The sequence below is a fragment of the Ostrea edulis genome, chromosome 3, assembly GCF_947568905.1.
Source record: "Ostrea edulis chromosome 3, xbOstEdul1.1, whole genome shotgun sequence".
NCBI lineage: Eukaryota > Metazoa > Mollusca > Bivalvia > Ostreida > Ostreidae > Ostrea > Ostrea edulis.
The window spans coordinates 21351390-21372988 of NC_079166.1; the positions used below are offsets into that span (position 1 = coordinate 21351390).

At 34.2% G+C, this 21599-nt stretch overlaps 1 protein-coding gene across 4 annotated transcripts; it reads left to right on the forward strand.

The window, feature by feature from the left end:
* Positions 1-399: 399 nt before the first annotated feature.
* Positions 400-13738, forward strand: LOC125677599 (vacuolar protein sorting-associated protein 4B-like). 4 transcript variants are annotated; one of them, XM_048915720.2, is made up of 11 exons: positions 406-921; positions 1174-1209; positions 3217-3318; positions 3858-3977; positions 4209-4246; positions 4519-4619; positions 4784-5002; positions 5207-5338; positions 5590-5677; positions 11860-11997; positions 13069-13738. In XM_048915720.2, exons 3-11 carry the CDS (start codon positions 3300-3302, stop codon positions 13171-13173), a joined length of 960 nt encoding a protein of 319 aa, XP_048771677.2. In that variant the 5' UTR covers positions 406-921; positions 1174-1209; positions 3217-3299; the 3' UTR covers positions 13174-13738. The 4 variants fall into 4 exon arrangements, with proteins under 4 accessions (XP_056013731.1, XP_048771675.2, XP_048771677.2 ...); XM_048915718.2 differs by lacking the exon at positions 1174-1209 and having other exon boundaries at positions 404-702; XM_048915719.2 differs by lacking the exon at positions 1174-1209.
* The last annotated feature ends 7861 nt before the right edge of the window (positions 13739-21599 follow it).

Genomic DNA, 21599 nt, shown 5'->3' on the forward strand with positions numbered 1-21599 from the left:
AATTATTTTTGTCAAGACAGGTCACACAAAAGTTGACATCCCCATATCTACCTTTATTATCTTTCTTTCAGACCCCTGGACGTGGTAAAATGAAGTATGTGGTACATAACCATGGCCCCGACACTTGTACCCCCACTAGTCTACACAAACTCCCTGTAATGAAATGCATATAATCATTTCTTTTGAATGATTAACCCCACCCCTCCACCTTCTACACAAGCGTACATCGGCCAAATGAACAGAAGGGGGAACATGTTCAAACATTTGGGGAAAATACTTCTTTGTTAGAAAACATTTTAAAAGTATTGATGAAGATTTGCTCCTTCGTCGAAAGAATTGTTGTTATTTCTTTTTTATAAACTATGAAGTTTTTCACTCGTAAGAAGAGTTGATTTTTTTTTGTGACCCGAGGGAATGTTTTCTTACTTTGAATACGGGCCCATTTGGTAGAAGTGCACGAGGAGGGATGAACGTCTGTAAGTATTATAACATAAAGGGGACGTGGAATATTACGGAGAGACTGGGTATAAACTACTAGACATAAATAATGATATGCATGTAATCATACTTTTGCCGCACATCTGTCCACGGGAGGTACACAGTGTATACTGCATAATACAGGCACGAAACGACAGGATACCGCTCATGAAATGTATATATCGGTCTGGACGAATGCAGGATGTAGAGAAAGTTAAATGACAGGTAAGCATTTTCTGCACAACAAGCAGCTAATTGTAAAGAATTAACGCAGGTTCTCAACATTTTGAATATCTCCAAAATGAGATTGTTTTTATTTATATATACTTAGAACACTGGGAGCCTGTGAGAATTAACTGATTAAGTACGGATGTACAGTGTATGCTTGTCATTATTGACCGTTCGACAGACCTGACCAGTTTACTTCGTAGCTGCCGCATACATGTAATTACTGATGTACATTTCTACAATATAAAATGCTTTAGGCATATTTTATTTAATCAATATCTACATTATTTATCAATGTATGAGTTCTTTCCATTGATTATGAAACTGCATCCCTTACCTCACTGGTAACGTCTATATTTAGAACATGTATGTAAACATAGTGTGACGTAGTTTCTTTGCGCGCATTTTTTTCAAAACGAATTCCCGCGTACTATTTTGTTCTCAAGTCTGTTAAAATGGTTTTTGCAGTATGTTTCAGTGGAATATAAACCTGATCTCAGTAAGGTAACGGGTGATTTTTTTTTTTTTTTTTTTTTTTTTTTTTTTTTTTACAAAACTGTTGTGCATATATGTGTATTGGAGGGAATATCAGTGCTATAGCTATACTTCTATTTCTTTCGGTTCATCTTTTCTTTTCTATGCTTTTTTATATGAACATTTTTGGTTTTTTGTGCTTTTATATGAATGGTTTTGATTGTACATTTTATGATTTGAGTTTTTTTTTAATTGTTATATATATATATTGGAATTTATTGTGTTCCTATTGTACAGGTTCATTTTAGACTTTCTCATCCAGGTTGTGATTTAATGAATGATTTTTAATGCGTGACTTTAAGTTTATATATTTCATTTTGATTATGATATCAATACTTCATTTCCATATTGTTTTAGTTCATGATTTGATAATTAATTTTTATTCTAAATATTTGTGTTAAAGTTTGTCATTATTTAAAGCTTGATTATTTATTTATATACACTTTTGTGCATTTTCTTTCACATCGTATCCTTATTCTGACTGATAAAGTATTTCTAATTTCTTTAAATTATTTCTGAAAAGTTCAAGAATTCAGTCTAAAGTCGTTTCTTAACGATTGGCAGGCAGCGATCACGTGATCACGTGTATGTAAAAGAAGTTCACCAGGTGGAGGGTTTCCGTTGGTATCTGCCCTTTAACAGCACACATGTTAAACAACTATTTCATTATATGATTAAACGTTCTTTTTGAAGAATTTATCGATGTGTAAACTATGGACATTTTGCTCAAAATTGAATAAAAATGCGAGAGACTTTTATAAAGTGCGATGGTCTTTTATGTTAAGTTTGCGAGTATAATCTCCGAAATCTACACATCGATACTTTTTTCAAAAAGAATGTTTGGTTCTTATAATTCCGTTTCGTTCACTGTCATAAGAATTCCAAATGTTTCAATAGTTTTTCCACACTACGTGATTTGTTTTCAGGCGCGCGTGAATACATTGCGTTTTCGGATTTATTAATGTGTAAATTCTCGTAGATCTTTATTTTTGTCCAATCAAAACAACATTGGAATTATACAAATGTATAGAGTAAATTAAAGGACCATGGACATGATTTTAGCTGGGAAATGTTGAAATTTAATTTTTCCATTTTTACTGGTTACAATGCTTTACTAATGTATAGCATTTCTAATGAGCAACCAAAATTTGAAAAGCGGTTGTTTAGTTACATATGAAAGAGAGAACTTACCATTCTTTGTAATGTAGACAAGCCTCGTGCCATGTTTATGCTTAATAGAAAATACCATGTTTAAAACAAAATGAGATGTGACAAACATCTAGTGACTAAATGTGTTCAGAATTAACTTATAAATTAATTTTAAAAAATCTGCTTTACAGTTACACGAAACTCATTAGTATATTTTACCTGTGTAAATAAAACCATGGCACGAGCCTTGTTTACATAAGAAAGCATTTTGAGCTCTGTATCCCCCATGTAACTGGACAACTGACACTCAATTTTTTCTTGACTATTAGAAATACATTAGTTTAGCATTCTAAACATTAAAAATGAAAAAAAAAATGAAAATGTTCAGCTCAAATCGTGCATGTCCATGTCTCTTTAACACACGCAAAGACCGTTTTACGAAACATGCACTATACCAATAGTATAAACAGAGACGACATGATTCTGAGCGCGGATGGGGATGTCGCTCTGCTACAATATAACACAGGCATATCATACTCGTGAATTATCTTCTGACATCACCACGGGCACCTGTCCACAAGGAACCGTGTACACTAACTCCTTTCTGTTTGTCCCCAAGAATTTGAAATATTTCGGAAAGGAAGAAAAAATCAAGTATTTGAAATTATGAATCGCTAATGAAAATTTACAATTAATTACGGGGAATACATGGGGTGGGGGGGTGGGGGTTAAGTCGTGCGGTGCTCCGATGTCTGTCTGTGAACATACTACCAGTATGACCTGTAGGACCGATAGTCAGAATTGTCAATTTCCATTTTTTACTCTTAGGCGAAAACACCATATACACCAGACAATGCATCAGTGGTGAGGACCTCCATGTTCTGATCCGCAAAGTTCCCCCCTTCTTAGATATGGATACTGAGGCCACATGTATGTTTTATTCCGCCTTATTACTATAGCATTGTTCATTTCATCTCTCTTTATTTAAGAATAATGAAACAAAATTCGTACGATATTTGGCGCCTGTTAGAACATTTCATCAATATATAATCATCAAGATAGTGATTCCTTTTTGAAAACCTGAAGCAAACTGTTTGAAAAGATGAAATACTTATCATGAAAGTGTGCATGAATGTCAATGGGGATACATAACTATTAATAAATGAATATGTAAGAAAGACAATATTTGCTATATATTTACTGTCAAAATATACGTTAATCTAATTTAAACAGCATTTGATTATATATAACATTAAAGATTCATTAAAATCAGTACATGTTGATTTGTTTTGAAAATGATTTTCTCTATCATATTTGGGTGATGTGATGCGATGCATTAAGGTCAAGCTCAAGGTCAGTTGGAGGACGCATTGTTTACAAACTTGATAATGCACACTCTCAAAACATTTAGAAACTGTACATCATGGTGGTATAACACCCTTTATTCATATCGTGAGTTGTATTTGTAGCGTACCTTATGCCGAAAAATACAGATCATGTCCTCAAGGACGTGTACATTCCAACACATACCAGAGATAGAATTAAACAATGCATAACTGATGCATTAAATCCGGCTAAGAATATCAAAGGTGAGTAAGTCGGTTTCCAATATGCTGTAAATTACACCATAACTCTCTTAGTTTGCTTATTGGTTCGTTTTCGTAAATGAAATATCTTTAGCCGCACTGTGGGCGTAAATGACTGGAGGGATATCTTTAGCCGCACTGGAGGGAGGAAGCAGATACATCATATGTAGTGACATGAGTTGTGAGAAATCAACTTAAAAATTAAATAGGAATTTTGATTTCTGTTTTTTGCAGATTCTAATGGATCACCCGGACATGTGCTGTTATACGGGGTAGGTACAAATAACACCAAACACCATGGGTTAATCCATGCTGCATAGCCAATGCAATTGCCATTCAATGATCATTGGCTATTGAAATGTATGCACAGAAATGAAGTCACCGTAAGCAACAATAGGTCACTAAAACCTATTCAGCTGAATGTTTTTGTAATAACTATTTTTAAGGGAATTGAATGTGAGAGGTTTCTACCCTTCCACCACTACATGATTCTAGGGAATTGATGATTCATTTTAGAATTGTTTATCTTGTTCTTTGTTAACAGGCACCGGGAACAGGAAAGACGTGCCTCACTAATGCTATTGCATCTGAATTTGGCGAAACGACATGCTTCACTCTTTCGTTCTACGAAATAAGAAACGAAAAGTAATGTCAATGATTTACATACGCATTGCTGCACTTGCTAGAATTCTGATTACTTTTATCAGAAACGTCCCTTGTCTTTTGTTTGTAAAAGTCATGATATAACCCTCTCTTGTGAAACGAAATGGAATTGTGGTGGTTAAATTGATTTCATATTCTTCTTCTAGAGTTCTAAACGATGTCTTCACTCACGCGCGACAGAGCAAGCCTGCCATCATTTTCCTAGATGACGTCGAAGTGTTTAGTATTGCTGAAAAGGCCGATGGAAAGAAAATTAAATCCGAATTTCTGACTCAGCTGCAGGGTCCTGGTGTCAACATTGAAGGTGTTGTAGTCGTCGGGATGACCAATAAACCCTGGAAATTAGATTTGGCTGTTCTCAGTTGGTGAGTACCCCGGTCCCTGAAGTACATATCATATGCTCTCTGAGTTAAATTTGTGTGAACTATAAGTACTGGACAGTCTTCCCGGGACTAACCCTCGTAGAAAACGTTCTCTAAGAAAAGTGATGCATAATACAACGGTATCCAAGGACGCCAGGACACGTGATACAGAGATGGTATTATTAATTGTGAACATCATCTTCGCAGTTTACCCCATCGTTTTGAAATCCCATTGCCTGACGAGAACGACAGATATCGGGTGTTACGAACACAACTAATGAATACCAGGAACGATATTACAGACGATGACTTAAGGGAAATCGGAAAACAAACACACAGGTGGGTTGTATAATATTACGATGGTTTGAGAGGGAAATGCACATAATTGTGAGGCATCGGTTGTATGGCTATGCTATCCATATGATACGCTAGTTTGAAGGGAGAGAGTTTAGAATTGGGGAATATGTACATGCAATGTCATACCCTAGCAAAATATTGAATTAGATATAATTAGTTCATTGAATATTTGTCATCTACCTTAATTTTTCAGTTGTAATTTGATAGCTTTCCATTTTTAAATCATTGAACAGCTTCACCAGCTCTGATATCGTTAGTCTTGTTCGGGATGCTTTGATGGAACCAGTGAGAGAAATACAAAGAGCTACACATTACGTGAAAGTGAGTTTAAGTTCAGTTCAGTTCTACCGAGTCAAAGGATTGAACGGTTGGGTAAAGGAAATAAGACCGAAGCTAAAGACTCTTCATATATTTTTTTAAAGTTTAGACTTGTTCAAGGTTGTTTTATAAACCACAGGAGTCTGTTCTAACATATTTTTAGAAAGAAATCACTGTCAATTGTTAAATTAAGGTTCCACCATCGCCACATTAAGGGGTTAATATTTAATAAAAACCACATACACTATAAGAGCCATTCTCCGCAACCACTTAAAAACTTCGGCACGCATAGTCACCGAAAATAGAAGACTTCCATTGTTTTGAAGTCAAGGTCATAATACTTCCTCGTAAGTAACTATGTAGATTGTCAAGTCATTTATGAAGAAAGGTAAGTCTAATAAATTTCATACATGTTACTGGCATCAGTGGCGGATTTAGAGGGGGCGCAGCCGCCCCACCCCCCCCCCTAATATTTTCAAATTTAAGTTAAATCGCGGTATCTTGTTTCGGAAAATGTACTAAATGATAAAAGAAGCAATAATTTCTTCCACTCCCGGAGAAATAAATGACAAAATCCTTTAATTTTTTAAATTACTTTATTGGGAGAACTTAATTTTTTCTAAAAACCCCTTAAAATTTGGGCCATTTTATTAATTTCACCTAATTAAAATGATAGAAAATAGTACAAATGACTTAATAGGAGAAATATTTCAAGCCCCATAAAATATGTAAAATCCAGGAGCTTCCGGGGGCTTCGCCCTCTGGACCCCCACCAGGGCTTCGCTCTGAACCAACTGTCACAATCCCTGGATCCGCCCCTGGGCATGTAAGTTCTTGCACATACATAGTAAGCAGAGCTAATATTGAACTGCGCGGGGGGGGGGGGGGGGGGGGTGTTAATGCCTCATGAATTAATAATGAATTCCAATCTTTTTTGTGTCATATTTAGTTTATTTCACGTGAAAAATTGATATACGGTGTGACCGTTGGTCTGAGCGAAGCATGAAATGGTCATTGGCGTGTCCGAAGTGATAATCCCGTTAAGTACATTAAATCATAATTCATTTAAATATATATTTTTTGAACTTCCCCTTGCGTTAAACGCCCAGTAACATGTAGATATGAAATAGGGACATATGAGGATAGATAAAGGGTCCGCCTATTTATTTAACCCGGGGAATATACAACCAAGCGACGTAAAGCGTCCATTGTGACGTCACATTTAGCCTCGGCTTTTTCTCTCTCTTTTTCAAATCTAACAATTTCAAATAAACAACAATACATCCCGATTACAATTTAAAAGACAGTCAAAACTAAAGAAAACTAACCAACAAATTCAAAGTGGTAAAAACGTAAGCGTAAATGTATCGTATATTTTTGTTTAAAGAAACTCATGAACTCGTTCCATCTATTTAGTGGTATTTCTGGTTTCCTATTTGATGATTGGGTAAAATCTGTAACAGTAATAATCATCCCATTGATTTTAACAAACTAAGTGTTTGAATTACAAATTGCACGTAAGTCTTGTGGGGTTTTTTTGGGTTTTTTTTTTTTTGGCATTCCAAGTTAAAACAAGAATAACCGTAGAAGCAACTAACGAACAAAACAATATGGCGGCGCCCATATGGATAACAAAATTTTCAGTGAACGTATGTAGAGATTATCTCTATTCGTTTGGTGATTTTTCTTTATATATATATATATATATATACACATATATGTTACCTTTAGAGCCTTGCTTCGCGAAAGTCCGTCCAAGCTTCGCTCGATATTGAGATCAATGATTCAACTTCAATATCACAATTAATGGCCTACATTTTTGCAGTTACTCCCCTTAGACTGGAAGTTGGGGCGCGCTTACGATTACGGTCCTAAGCTCCACATAAATAGTACTGTATAGTAAAGATTACGTTACCAAATTCTTTACTATGCTGGATTTTAACAGGTTGTAATATATCTATGATAAAAATAGGGTTTAATTTCTTAGATTTTTCTGGAGATTTTTTTTTCAAATTGTAGAGTTGGGGAAGGGGGAGGGGGTGTTATAAGTGTATTTGACGTTTATTTCTGTTCAACTTATGTAATTAATACCAAGGATTTCAGTAGTATTCTATTTTAAAATCATCAGACACCTAGAATAAAACCACAATGACAGCATGTGATACAATCAGGCAGCTAGCATCATTTATAAAGAGGGTGGGAGGATAAGTTGACTTCATGATATTGCCTGAAAATTCTTGACAAGTAAATTAAAAAAAATATCCAAAGCTCGAGAAAGAAGGCGGCAAGGGTTGATCTTTCAGTTCCATTCATCGGTCAAATTTTAAATTTCCACTACCATTCACGACAATGCTTTTTTTTTTTTAGAGGGGAGGGGGCATCCTATCTAAAGATATATCTCTGCACGTAAAAATAACCACCTTTGTATGTAATAATAAGAGGGGCAGACCCATTGTTGCTAAGAGTCTGGTTATTGTTTTTGAGCTCATTTGAATAATTGAAGTTTGAGAAGAGGTGTATGTTGATATACATGTAGGGCCTACACAAAATCTAACTTTCATATATTACACTAGAGATACCAATTCGAGATAATCAACATGTTTTTAAATTGTGTATTGGCACCTGGCCAGGCCTGGAGGTTATAAAACCTTTAACAAACTCATACTCAAACTCAGCCATTTCTAAAATATTTAAGACTACGATTTGGAGCACAGAGTATGAAAACGTGCTCAAAAAACTTTTATGACCTCCAGACCCGGTGTACATTTAGCAACAAGTAGTTTTGTTAATTGTGAAACGATAAATTGATAATGTATATGTATGCGTTGGTTGCACATGTGTTTTTATGCATATCTTGTTGCAAGTTTTTTAGTGTGTGTTTTGGTTTTCGAAAATGGTGATAGAAATTAATAATGAAAAATTGCTGCAATACTAAGGACATCATGATTCTGATCTAAAGAAACTAAGGACTAATCAATATTTACAAAATTTGTTAGATCATATCCATGATGTACATTACTTTCGAGAAAACCACACAAGGGACACATATAAATATAATCAGTTACTAAAATATTTTGTTCAGTTATATTATTTTTTTAGTCATTACATTTAATTTTTAGAAGAATTCCTTAAACGACATGTGATTGCAATCAATAATTGTAAATTTTCTATTTATTTCTTATATTACACCGTCAACTGAGGACCGTGATATGCTGAGCGCCCTCTGTAATCAGTAGAAAATAACTCGCATAGCATTATGAAAAATGTAGGCCATTCGAGTGGCAAGGTGAAAAATGTGCATGATAGTTTGAAATAAATGAAATATTCAAATATGCATTTTTTAAATATGGTTGTTATTTTGATGAATTTTGATACAACTCTTTAAGATATGCAGTGCAATTTGTGATACAAGTACAATACACATATAGGAATCATGCACATTTGAAAAAATGAATGTAAAATAATAAAATAACAAACAAAAAATATGCATTGATTTAATTATCTTTTACAAATTAAGAGTTTTTATGCCCCCGAGATCGAAGATCGGGGGGGGGGGGTGCATATTGTTTTTGTCCTGTCTGTCATTCTGTAATCCTGTCATTCTGTCTGAAACTTTAACCTTGCTAATAACTTTTGAACAGTAAGTGATAGAGCTTTCATATTTCAACTGAGTATTCCTTGTGACAAGACCTTTCCGTGGGTGCCAACATTTTTTACCCTGACGCTTTGACCTTGGCGTTTTACCTACTTTTTGAAAAGTTTAACCTTATAACTTTTGAACAGTGAGAGATAGAGCTTTGATATTTCACACAAGTATTCATTGTGACAAGATCTTCCCGTTGGTACTAAACCCTTTGACCTTGACATTTGACCTACTATTTTTTTTACATTGGTCATAACTTCTAAATGGTAAATATTAGAGCTTTCATATTGTACATGAGCATTTCTTGTGACAAGATCTTTCTACTGGTACCAAGATATTTGTCCTTGTGACCTTGACCATCTTTGGAATTGACCATTATCGGGGGCATTTGTGTTTCGCAAACACATCTTGTTATGATTGAAGAACGTGCATGCTGTATGATAAAATGAGATTTACTTGAAAAGAATGTGAAAATCAAGTTTGCTGTCTTGTGATATGTTGTTACCATAGCAACCATGTGATAGGAATTATCTATCGGTATCAATATTTTTTCCACTATAACCTGGGCTTTAGTTGAATCTGTCAATAAAAGCATTTTCTTGGTCTAAAATTTTACTTATTTTGCGTGGATTCCAAATTTGAAAAGCAGTATCAATTTCCGTTTTCATGCCAACCAACACTAATTCTCATATCAAATTTGTTAGAATTTAAATTCTAACATTGGAAGCAGTCAGTTATCAAGATTATATACTTTGAATACATAGGAAAAATATCATATTTTAAATTAAATTGAAAAATGCATATCTACTGTCATATCATGACGAAATGCATCATTTTGTTTCCATGGAAACAAGGCCTAGAAGGTAGATCCCCAAACATGTCTCATTGTTATAGGATAGTACTCGGTCTAATGTATGTTATACAAGCATTTATATATTTCAAGCAGAGTGCGGGGATTTTTATCGATCATTTAAATTTGCCTCTGAATTAACTTTTTTCAGAATGTATCAAACAACACTCTTTTCCAGGCAGAATTAAAACATAATAGAAATATTCAAACCTTTAACTAAATATCAAGCTAAATAATAAAAATGCTATATCATCATTTTATAATTATTTTATAACAGGGTTTGACACTAAGGCACGTCCGACCGACCGAGACTACTAAATGATAGGTCCGGTTGGGTAAAATGTTTATTTACCAGTCCGACTGGTCGTGTTAAAAATATAAACAAATTTAAGAAACTTTACTTTAAATCGTAAGATATTTTATTCATAAAAAAAAAAAAATAACTAAAGAGTTTCCGAGCAATTTTGAACCGCATGATGACATAATATCTATCTTTAGTTCTAATAAGTCGCGGTCGTAAGTGATGTTCTACAACATCTACACATTGTTAATGTGTGTAAAGTTATGTTTTGGTTAAATAGAATTATTGAATTCATTTTCATTAAAAAAAACCCACCAAAACAGTTCATTTGAATTGAATATAAGAAAGTGTTTATTAAACATATGTGCGGGAATGTCTATATAATCAAATTTGAAATCTCGACCTCAATGAAAGCAAAAGATGTCTCAAGAAAGGAAAAAAAAAAAAAAAAGGAAAACGTTGGGAAGAAACAAAGCAGGGCTTATGAAATAGAAATTTTTAAAAAAATATTGAGGTCAATTTATTCTAAATGGATTAAAGAATTTTCGTGCCGGTAAAAATTTAAAGAAACTGAAAATAGGGTTGAAAGTAAAAGCATCAAATTGAAGGACGAGATTGAAGATTTTTTTTTGAGACAATTAAATGCATTTTAGTTCAAACTTAACGTTTTTCATTAAAATTAAGTACATGTATTTAGATATGGATAATCTTATAAGATTTTTTTCTGGAACGTTGGTCAGGGCTAGTGGATGTAAGGTCAGGTCTAGCAAAAATCATTTTAAGTAACCCGATTGGTCTAGTGCCCCAAAAAGTTAATGTCAAACCCTGTATAAGAAGTCAAACAACTAATCCAGCATAGTTGAATATAAAAGGTATTTTTTCATGTAAAAATTAATTCTTTTGTGACCCGAAATACATGTGCGTATTACGATGGCAACGGAGTTGCATAGCAACCAAATTATGATGGTTTTACATTACGTATGCCAGATTAAGTTGATGTGCCAAATTTGAAAAAAAAAAAAAAAAAAAAAAAAAAAAGATCGGTGACAGTGCGTGTCGGACCCCTTATATAAATGTGTACGTGGTTACAGAGAATGACTCTTAAAAACAATAAGGGTCAAGTTGTAGACCAAAAACACCACGTTTTCATACCAGAATCATACTATTTTTAGATAAACCATCATAGCTGATAGTGTTTACTTGGGCTTTGAAACCGTTCTTAAAAATAATGAAGAAGATAAGTATAATAGAAATAATCAATACATGAAGGAAAAACAAAATGGAAAAAAAAAACACCATTATATTACCCGGTGGGTGAAATGTATCTATCCCTGGGATTCAAGAAGAAAGCGTGATTGTATGATATGATATATTTATATTTCGATATCAAGGTTGGAGGCACCGCATCATCCGATTCACACGGAACAACTGACAAGTGGTCGCCATGTTCAGCGGAAACTCCTGGTGGAGTAGCAATGACTTATTTAGATATGGAGGCAGACGACATTCTATTGCAAAATGTTTCAATGGTAAGAAGGGAATGTATCAGAATATACCCGGAATATTGTCAAGAGTCTATCCAAAAGAAACTCGGGTATATCTCTACATTTTCAATGCCCTTGTGTTCATACATTCATGATTATGTACATTTTAACAACTAACTCAATAATGGGTTAGGCACCGTCTATGTTCAAATCAACCACCTGTGGTTGATTTGTGTTTAGAGCGTACGCATTGTGGGTCTGAGTCCTGCTCGTGCTTTTCCCGCGTCTAACCTACGACGTAAAAATAGGTTGTAATTTGTCCTTCACCAAATGTTCGGCAATAAGAAGTGAGAGTTGCGGGGTTCTGGGTGAGAGCTTACACATCAAGGTTTCATGATACAGCAGATCTTAGTTCATAAAGACCATGCGCATACTGCTACGATCCTGAGCTTCGTGCAAACGTGTGAATTTGTGGCACCTCACCCGCACATGGTCACGTCACTCACAGATGGGGACGTCTCGATAGGTTTGAAAAAAATCCTCGGAGAAACATAGATAGATTCAAAGAAAAAAACAATGTTTTGACCAAAACCACGTTTTAAACAGACAGTACATAATTTCGAATTATATATAGACATGTGTATACACGTTGGCAAGATTGCTTTTATTATTATACTCAGATTTAACTATCTCTTTTAAAAATCTAAAGAAGTTTTGAATTTTTTGAAAACCTAACTAAAGGTTGATAGCTTGGTCTGTCGATTGTATAATATGTTAATGGGACACATGGTACAACAAATAAAATGATTTCAATTTTTATATGAAAGTTTAGGGTATCATTAAAAAGCTGATCACGCTAAGAAAAAATGCACCTTTTTATTTCTCTGCATTTTCCAGTCTAATAAACTTAAACATCTGAATTTAAATATCTGAATATTTATTGAAGAGAACGCCTTCCTGGATGAACCATAGGGGAGAATGTACATAGCTACAAGTTTTGAATATTTGGTGGAGTGAGATTCCGAATATGATCAATGTGTACCTGATATATATGTACTACATGTTAAGTACTACTTATGTTGGTACATTTAATTTCTGTCTCTTCTTGTACTTTAGGACCACTTGCTAAACTGCCTGTCCACCTGCAAGCCATCTGTTGATGACGACTATGTCAATTTGCTCGCCAAATTTACTAAAGATATTGGAACTCAGTCAATGTAACCTCACGTGATGTGATATGGACCTCCATGTAGTATCACATAATATGATCTGGAACTCCGGGTAGTGACGTAATACGATATGAAACTCCGTGTATTGACGTAATGCGATCTGGAACTCCGGGTATTTACGTAATACGATATAGACTCCCGTTTAATATCACGTAATACGATATGGAACCCCGTGTAATATCATGTAATACAATCTGGAACTCCGTGTAGTGACGTAATACGATCTGGAACTGGAAGTCAATGGAACTTCAGCTAATGCGATCAGTCACCAGTACATGGTGAGCATATGTGGTACTTATACCAGAACTAACGATGTATTACCAACGGTACAAAATGGAATGTTTTATTTTGGTATTTTGTTTTATATGAACTGGAGTACATCAAATAGTGAACAATATGTGGCTCATTACAGAAACTTCACCACTTAGTCACGGACGTTTGGCATATACATTTTCTTGGCAAACAACTTTACTTACATCGCCATACCAGTCAGTCATTATTAGAGTCAGTGTAAGAGTACGTAAATGATATATGATGTTATTAAATTCTTTGTAATTCTTTACGTTCATGTTTTGTTCTTAATCCGGGTATAACAAACCTTTACACATATATACACTTTTGAAGTTTTTAAATTCACGCTGAATATTGCCTTCATCACATAATAAACATGCGAAGGGACCTCCATGCCCGAGTGGTTAGAGCATTGTGCTCAAACTCACACGGCCTATCACCTCTGATCGGCGCGGGTTTGAATCCCGCTCGCGTCAGTAAGTGAGAAAGTTTCCCACTTTACTTTCGGAAGGTCGATGGTCTCTTCTCAGGTACATTGTATCTGGGTTCTCTCTTCCACCAATAAAAACTGGGCGCCGCCAGATGACTGAAATTTTTTTGAGTGAGCTGGAAAACAGCAAAACAATCAATCAATAAACATGCGAAATTTACAGATGGAAGACTGGGTTGTTTTTTTCATAGCACAAATATTTTATCGTTATATTATATAAATTCTTCAATTTACAGAATTTCCGTAAACTTTGGTATCTGCTAATCCGTGACTGGAAAAAAAATCTCCGTGATTTATGATATTCGGAAATTAATAAATGATACAAATCATGGATTTATTTTGCACGGATGATAAAAATGTCCATATTATTCCAAATAAATCACAGACAGATTTTTGTGATGAAACAAATACAGTGACGTCATAATGAGCGGAAAATTTCCGTGACTGATAGATTCTACCACCATCTCCCCTTGAGTGTACACAAAAAAATCAAAGTATCTTCGAAGTCACACTTCAATAGATTCTATAAAAATGAAAAAAACATGAAATGCACGAATATATATATAATCCGTGTTAAAATGAATCCGTGATTTGTATTACTTTTTCTATATCCGTGCGTACGTGACTTGTCCGTGTTTTGTAAATGGTGTACCGTACCACTTCATAAAAACCCTTACAAACAAAGATACACAGCTGGATCGAGCAAGTGTTCTACCGAGACTCTATCTTTCCTCACGAAAGTTTTAACGCTTGTGAAGGGAAAACTTCAAACGTGTTGTGCCATCACATCTGCCAGAAGTGGTGTAAATCAAAAACCTGGATTCTGAAAAATTCTTAAGAACCTTTAGTAAACTTAAAATCGCAAAACGTATGACTTTTCAACACATTAGACAACCATTCATCACGATGAATTAAAGACTAAACTTTTCGACATCATAGACGAATGCTTCTGTAGAACAATTTAAAACGGAAATATTCATAACTAGTAATCAATCATCCAAAAATTACTTTGTTAAACACCACTCTAATTCTGTTCGCAACATCTCTGAAGTTGAAATGAAAAATATGCTGGAGTTTCCTAATAGACAACATTTTCCTGGTCTTTGGTAATCAGGTATTCCAACAATGTGCTGGAATCCCCATGGACACGAATTGTGCTCCTTTGTTAGTGAGGGAAGGTCATGTAAAGAGTTGAGAAATCATACGTTTTGGTGTTGTTGATTTGAGAAAAGTTTGTCATTTCAACTTTACTTAAAGTTCTTTAGAACTTTTTAGAATCCACATTTGATTTACACCACTTCTGGCATATGTAGTCGCACACTACGTTTGAAGTTTCACCTGTTAATATTTTCGTGAGGAGCAAAGATAGGGGCTTAGTAGAACAAGTATACTAGTATTTGTTAAAATATTTCAATAGCTGATCTGTTCAAGAAAGTTAACAGTATACATAAAACAATAACACATAGGAGGTAAATTACATGATATAGTGTACATGTATATGGTGTTTTAGATTCTTACACAAAAGATTTGCTGGGACAATTTGGGCCTTGACACTCCAACGTTTCTAAAAAATAAAATAGAGAAAATGGATAATCAAACATTGATACTTTGAAGTCTTCAAATTTGCAGCGATTCTTTAATGCAGTACGTTTTCATCACATGCTTCTGGGTTTAGTTTTATCAACAAGATCGGTTTTGCCGCAGTATAGATATTTATTGATATTTTACTAATCTCCGAGATATATCCACACGATAAATTACCACAATCCATTCAGATTTGTTTTTCATTGCACATATACAATAAATAATCCAGGGAGTGACACTTGGTCATTTTGAAATGGTGTCTTAATTGAAATTCTTTCTACACTTTAACTGGATATTTTACTCCAACAGCTTAGAGTATTTAACTTCACCGTTCTACTCAATAACAAATGTTGACGTGTATTTGTCGTATCGTAACTTTGACGTGTTGAAATGTGTCCCTCATGTCACTGTACTGACATCATATAACAATGGACAATCAGTCCGTATATGATACGATAGTAGACGAGATGTCTCTGAAGATATACATGTACATTGATCACTGCGCATGCCATTAATTTCGAGTATAATCATTGCGATAGTTTTAATGGATTATAACTTATCTATTTTGCATATTATTTATTTGTTTAACGTTTCTATCCGAGAATCGTTCAGTTATATGTACGCGTCACCAAAATTGTAAATGTCCTGATCCAATGACAGGGTTTAGTTCCGGGTGGGACCAAAATTATTATAGTGATCATTGTTTTTAACAACACCATAGAATTAATATTTCATCATGTTGAAAAGTTTCAGGACATTGTTTCCAATCCATATTTGTTATATCCTTACCGAAAATATATTATTTAGTTTTGCGAAAATAAAGAATAATGCATGGACTTTTTTTCACTGTTGTTCCTGCCCATTAACATTACAGACAGAATTCATGAAGTCAGCTTAGCGCTTTTCAGTACTTTCAGTACTTTGATTTACTTCTTCCCATGGAAAAATACAATGCATGTACGACCATTGGGAAAGTTTACTGAATTTACTTCAACGAAGGAGTGTACTCTTCTACGAGAGACTATAATGGAAAAAAAACGAAGTTTAAATTTTGCTTAGAGAATAATATGACGAATGTCCATAAATGTGCATACAGTCTATAAAAGCCAAACAAAAGGCTGAGCAGCTAGCAGGGTGAACAATTAGAACAATATATATATATATATATATATATATATATATATATATTAGGTATATCCAATGGAGGTTTGATTTTAGAACATGTAATTAACATACTATATATATATATATATATATATATATATATATATATATATATATATTAGGTATATCCTATGGAGGTTTGATTTTAGAACATGTAATTAACATAATGAGGAGGACATTCATAATTTAGCTTTTGTTGTGAGGGGGTGTTTGTTGTCTTTTATCCAGATTACCTACGAAAAGATGGAGTTACGATTGGGGTCAGATGTTTACGTAGATATTTAGAAATGCTTTCAAGTCGCAAAAGAGTCGCATGTTTGATATCTTTATCAAAAATGAAACATTACAACTAGAGATGACAGTGGTTACTACATCAACATCGGAAGGATTTTAATATTTTGTGAGTCATTTGGTTTATTGAGTGGTTTAGATTTTGTACTTCTAACCTCTTACCAAGTGTCACATAGCATTGCCCTCTCTCTGGTTATGTAAAGTGCCCCAAACAGAGCAGTGAAATCTAACAAATGTACAATGGACTTAAATCATCTAACATCTTTTTAATGGATTTATGCACTTCCGATGTCAATAAATATAAAGATTCGTTAATATTCCTCCTTTTAAGGACCACTTGCAGTGACACGTCAGAACTGTGGCCTGTTATATGCTGTTTTTCTAACAACTATTAACAAATCATCAGTTACATAATTTATTGTTAAAACAGTGTTTTTCAACACTATCTTATAGCAATCGATTTAAACCTGGATCTGCATACCACAGGGAGAGTGTCCCAAGGTCTGCACGAACTTCTGACACTGCGTAACTACAAAACGTTCACGAGTTTTTCAGACAGTTATTGTAAACAAATAGCCACCTTCTTTATGAGAAAAAGACAATGGGATGTCTCTTAAGAGATATTGACCTTGCACTTGAAAGACTCACGACACGTTAAAAAGAATGTGGATAGTAGAGACATGCTTTATCTCATCCAAACGTCACATGTCATGAATACTAAATATTACTCTGATAACTATGATTCAATGCATCAATTACTGTGTTTATAAAATACACCCCTATACAAAAGTCAGTAATAACATGTAAGCTCTGAGAGGAGTTCTAATTTACCCCGAGACGATTCCTCTTGACCATGTCATTTGATCACCTAGCTTGGTACTGAAATAACTTGATAAAGTAAAATTCTCTGAATTTTTTCTCTTATACTTATTTTGAAAGTGGCTTTGTTTTCATCATAGACAATAAAGATACATGATTGCTGTAAACTAGTTATGTCCGCTTTTTAGTGACACCTGTCCACGCATCATTTTGTGTATGTCATTTAAGGTATCACACCGGTAAATATTTTCACTATATATTACTATAGAGGGGAAAAAATCATTAAAAATCAGTTTACAAAATTGATGCCGAATAACGCAGTCAGACACATTCTATGTTACCTATCTCATCTGCCGACCAGAAAAACAACACCCTACGCGGCAATTACCCGCAAACAAGACTACCCTCAAATCCACGTGTTTTTCACATGTGTGTAAACAACCAGAGTGCACCTCAGGAAGTAGCCTCAGCTACCAACAGCAAATAGTTCCTTTGTATACACTTGGTTATTTCTACAAATTACACAACATTTCCTTATCAGGGGTACAGAAATTAAGAGAAAAGAAGAAGAGGAAATGAGAAAAAACGCGCAAGGAAAAAAAAATCTTAAATATATGGAACTACAATTGACTAAGTTCATTTTGATTGGACAATTACCGGTGTGATACTTGAATATCAAGGTTATGACCGGTACCTCATTGGAAATAAGTCATGTGACTTTCATGGGTAATCCATGGCATAGGCACATGCATTATATCCACCATATTTTAATATTACATGTAAATAGCCTAAAGAGTTTACTTTATATCCTATGTATTTTACAGGATTTCTGGTTTTAAATGTATGCCTCTGTGATATTTTCTTGTATATATGCCTATTCCTAAAGAGATAAACTAAGCTCAACCTGTAACCGAGTTCAAAATTCGTATCATATTCCAACATTTTACAAGTACATTGCATGCAATGCTAAATTATATTGCAGGGAGATATCGTGTAATTCTATAGTATTAGCAAATAACTAAACATTGAATAACATTTCACCGTGAGAAGATACGGAATTGCATATTTTCTCATCATAAAGTTAACTTATGATTTTTCTGTAGATCTGATCAAGCCCTAAGATTAAGATATGCATCGGTTATTTGAATAAACTGGTAAGCATCTCCTAATGAAGGCTGATATTTGGTTAAAACCACACTGTTTGTGCGCCCGTAATCTGAGATTCGGGGGTATATGTGGTTTTTGGTATGTCTGTTCTTCCACACAACCTTAAACCTTGACCTTGACTTTAGGACAGTTGGTGTTGGAGATTACATATTTTACATTTGTAGTCCTTGCAACCATGGTACCAAAATTGTTGACCACATATTTTCACCTAATTTTGAAAGACTTTAATCTAGGCCACAACTTTTTAATACTTTCATATTTCACAGGTGTTTTCCTTGTGACAAGACCTTTCTTGTTGCACTAGAATTACTTTGCTGTCATGTGGGGTCATCATTATTGCACAAACAAATAGTATGCCTCATTCTTTTGAGTGATATTTTAAATGTGTAAAGTCCTCGTTCCTCATTGTAGATAAAGATTATGGTATTGACCGCAATTAATAGGCCCATATTCTACAGACGCATGATTCTACATTATGATGAGGTCTTTCACGGCTTGGGATTAACTTGCTTTTATGCGGTAGCTTTAGGGTAGCTTATTCTTCGTGATCTCACTAAATTTCCTATGCTTCTTTATGAAAAAGCGAAGATAACGAGCAGCGACCAAATTCACGTGTTACCCAAAACGAAGTCAATGCTTCATATTAGCAAACATATATCCACTTAGTTTCTTAAATTGCATAATGCTCATTCAATTGTGCAATATAATCGCTTGAAAACAGTAGCTTGGTAAAAAATAAAACTTATGCATATTCGAAAAGTTCAGGGGTATTGATCTGCTCAAGATAGCAAATAAGTAGGAAAAATGCGAAAAATGGTGATAAACTTAACAAAACTTCAATTTAAGGCAGGATTATTTTGGGATAATTCTTATAACTTTCCTCCAAAATATCTGTGAACTTTCCTTCGATCTTTGAAAGTTTTAGATATTGAAAAATTGTGAAGTAAAAAAGATTAAAGAATTTAAAAAAAAAAACCCACTGATACTCATAAAATCAGATGAGTGTATCTGCAACGATGGTGAAAACGAGATTTTACGTTGTAATTTTTCCTCCAGTGTTGATTAGAATTTGTCAAAATCACAAAATCGGTATAAATACTGTGAAATTGTTGCATGCGTGTGTGAATTTCTAACAGAATAATCTCAGAGAAAGATGAATAGGAATGTGAGGTAATGTCAATTACATTCCACTAATTTACAGGAAAGATTATTTCCCCATGCCCACACGTATAACTTCCTTCATGGGTAAAATTCCCCATATGATTTGGATATATTTATATTGAGTGCTCCCTTTACTGCGATTTTTCCAATTATAAAGAAAATTCATTGACAAAAATTTCTGTTCTGTCTATCATTAAAGGCGAGATTGACCGATATCTCCTAAAGCTGTACATAACTGTGTTTCTTGGGATTATTAAGCGATAAGACCTTTTATATCCAACATCATATACCCAATTTGATAATATTTCAATTCGAAAGATTCCATAAGGTAAGAAATATGTGATGTATTAATGAGTTAATTACTATTTAAATTTTTTTTCTTAAATACCGAATTCAGAATCTAAAGTATCAAACACAAACTAGATATTTTAAAGATTATGATATTAAAATAAGATTTCATTGGTTTCGATAAAGAGGCTTTGACAGATGATTAGGGCTCTATATACTAGTACTAAGAAATTCGACATTCCTGCGGTAGCTTCAAATTTAGCGGATTTTCCATAAGAACCCAGAGGCAGCACTCATGTTATTCTCAATTTCATCAAGATGACGTAGATCTGGAAGTATAGCATCATAAAATTAACTATTTGTTGTTATCTTCAAGATTTTGACAGGCCATGATTACTTTAATTACACGTAGTTGTTCATCTAGTAAACACCGAGCGCAAGAAAAATTAGCATGCAACTACAGTAACTTGTTGCGATATATTTATACTATATACTATAAATATGCCTGTACGTGTAAGTCAACTGGACAATATTCTTTAAATGAAATATATGCAGATTTAGTCTTTGAAAGCTTATTTGGGCATTAGCGGTAATTTTGTCACCAAAAACTGATTACAGAATGTAATGAAAATTGCTTTATATTATATATTTCAGTAATAATACCTGTATTTCATTAAAAAACCAATTGGCTTCATTGACCATGACCTGACCTCGAGTTATCTAAATTTGAGCAGAGTATTTTAAATACTCTGCTAAAATTAAACTTTAATAAATATACAGCACAACCAACAGTGAGACATATGGCATATTGCCTGGATTTAATAATTGACATTGCCGTAATATGCTGAATAAACCCAGTAGGTATATTGAAGCTGAGCTGACTGCCCTGTAATCACTCAAAGGCTGCTTAGCAGCTGGATTAACAAGAGTGATACAAGTTTAATATTTATTAATTGTAATCAGAAACAGGATGCAAATTTACATATATGATGGAAAGGGTTGCATTACTTTTTTTTGTGGGGAACTGGGGAGGCGGCCAGTAGTGTACCAGTTTGACTACCAACGTAGGGGCTACACAAGGGGTCCTATATGGACATAGGTGCCCGGACCTGGACGGATAACCACGTTCTAAGGGGTAGATATCTCTGCGCATCTCACCTATC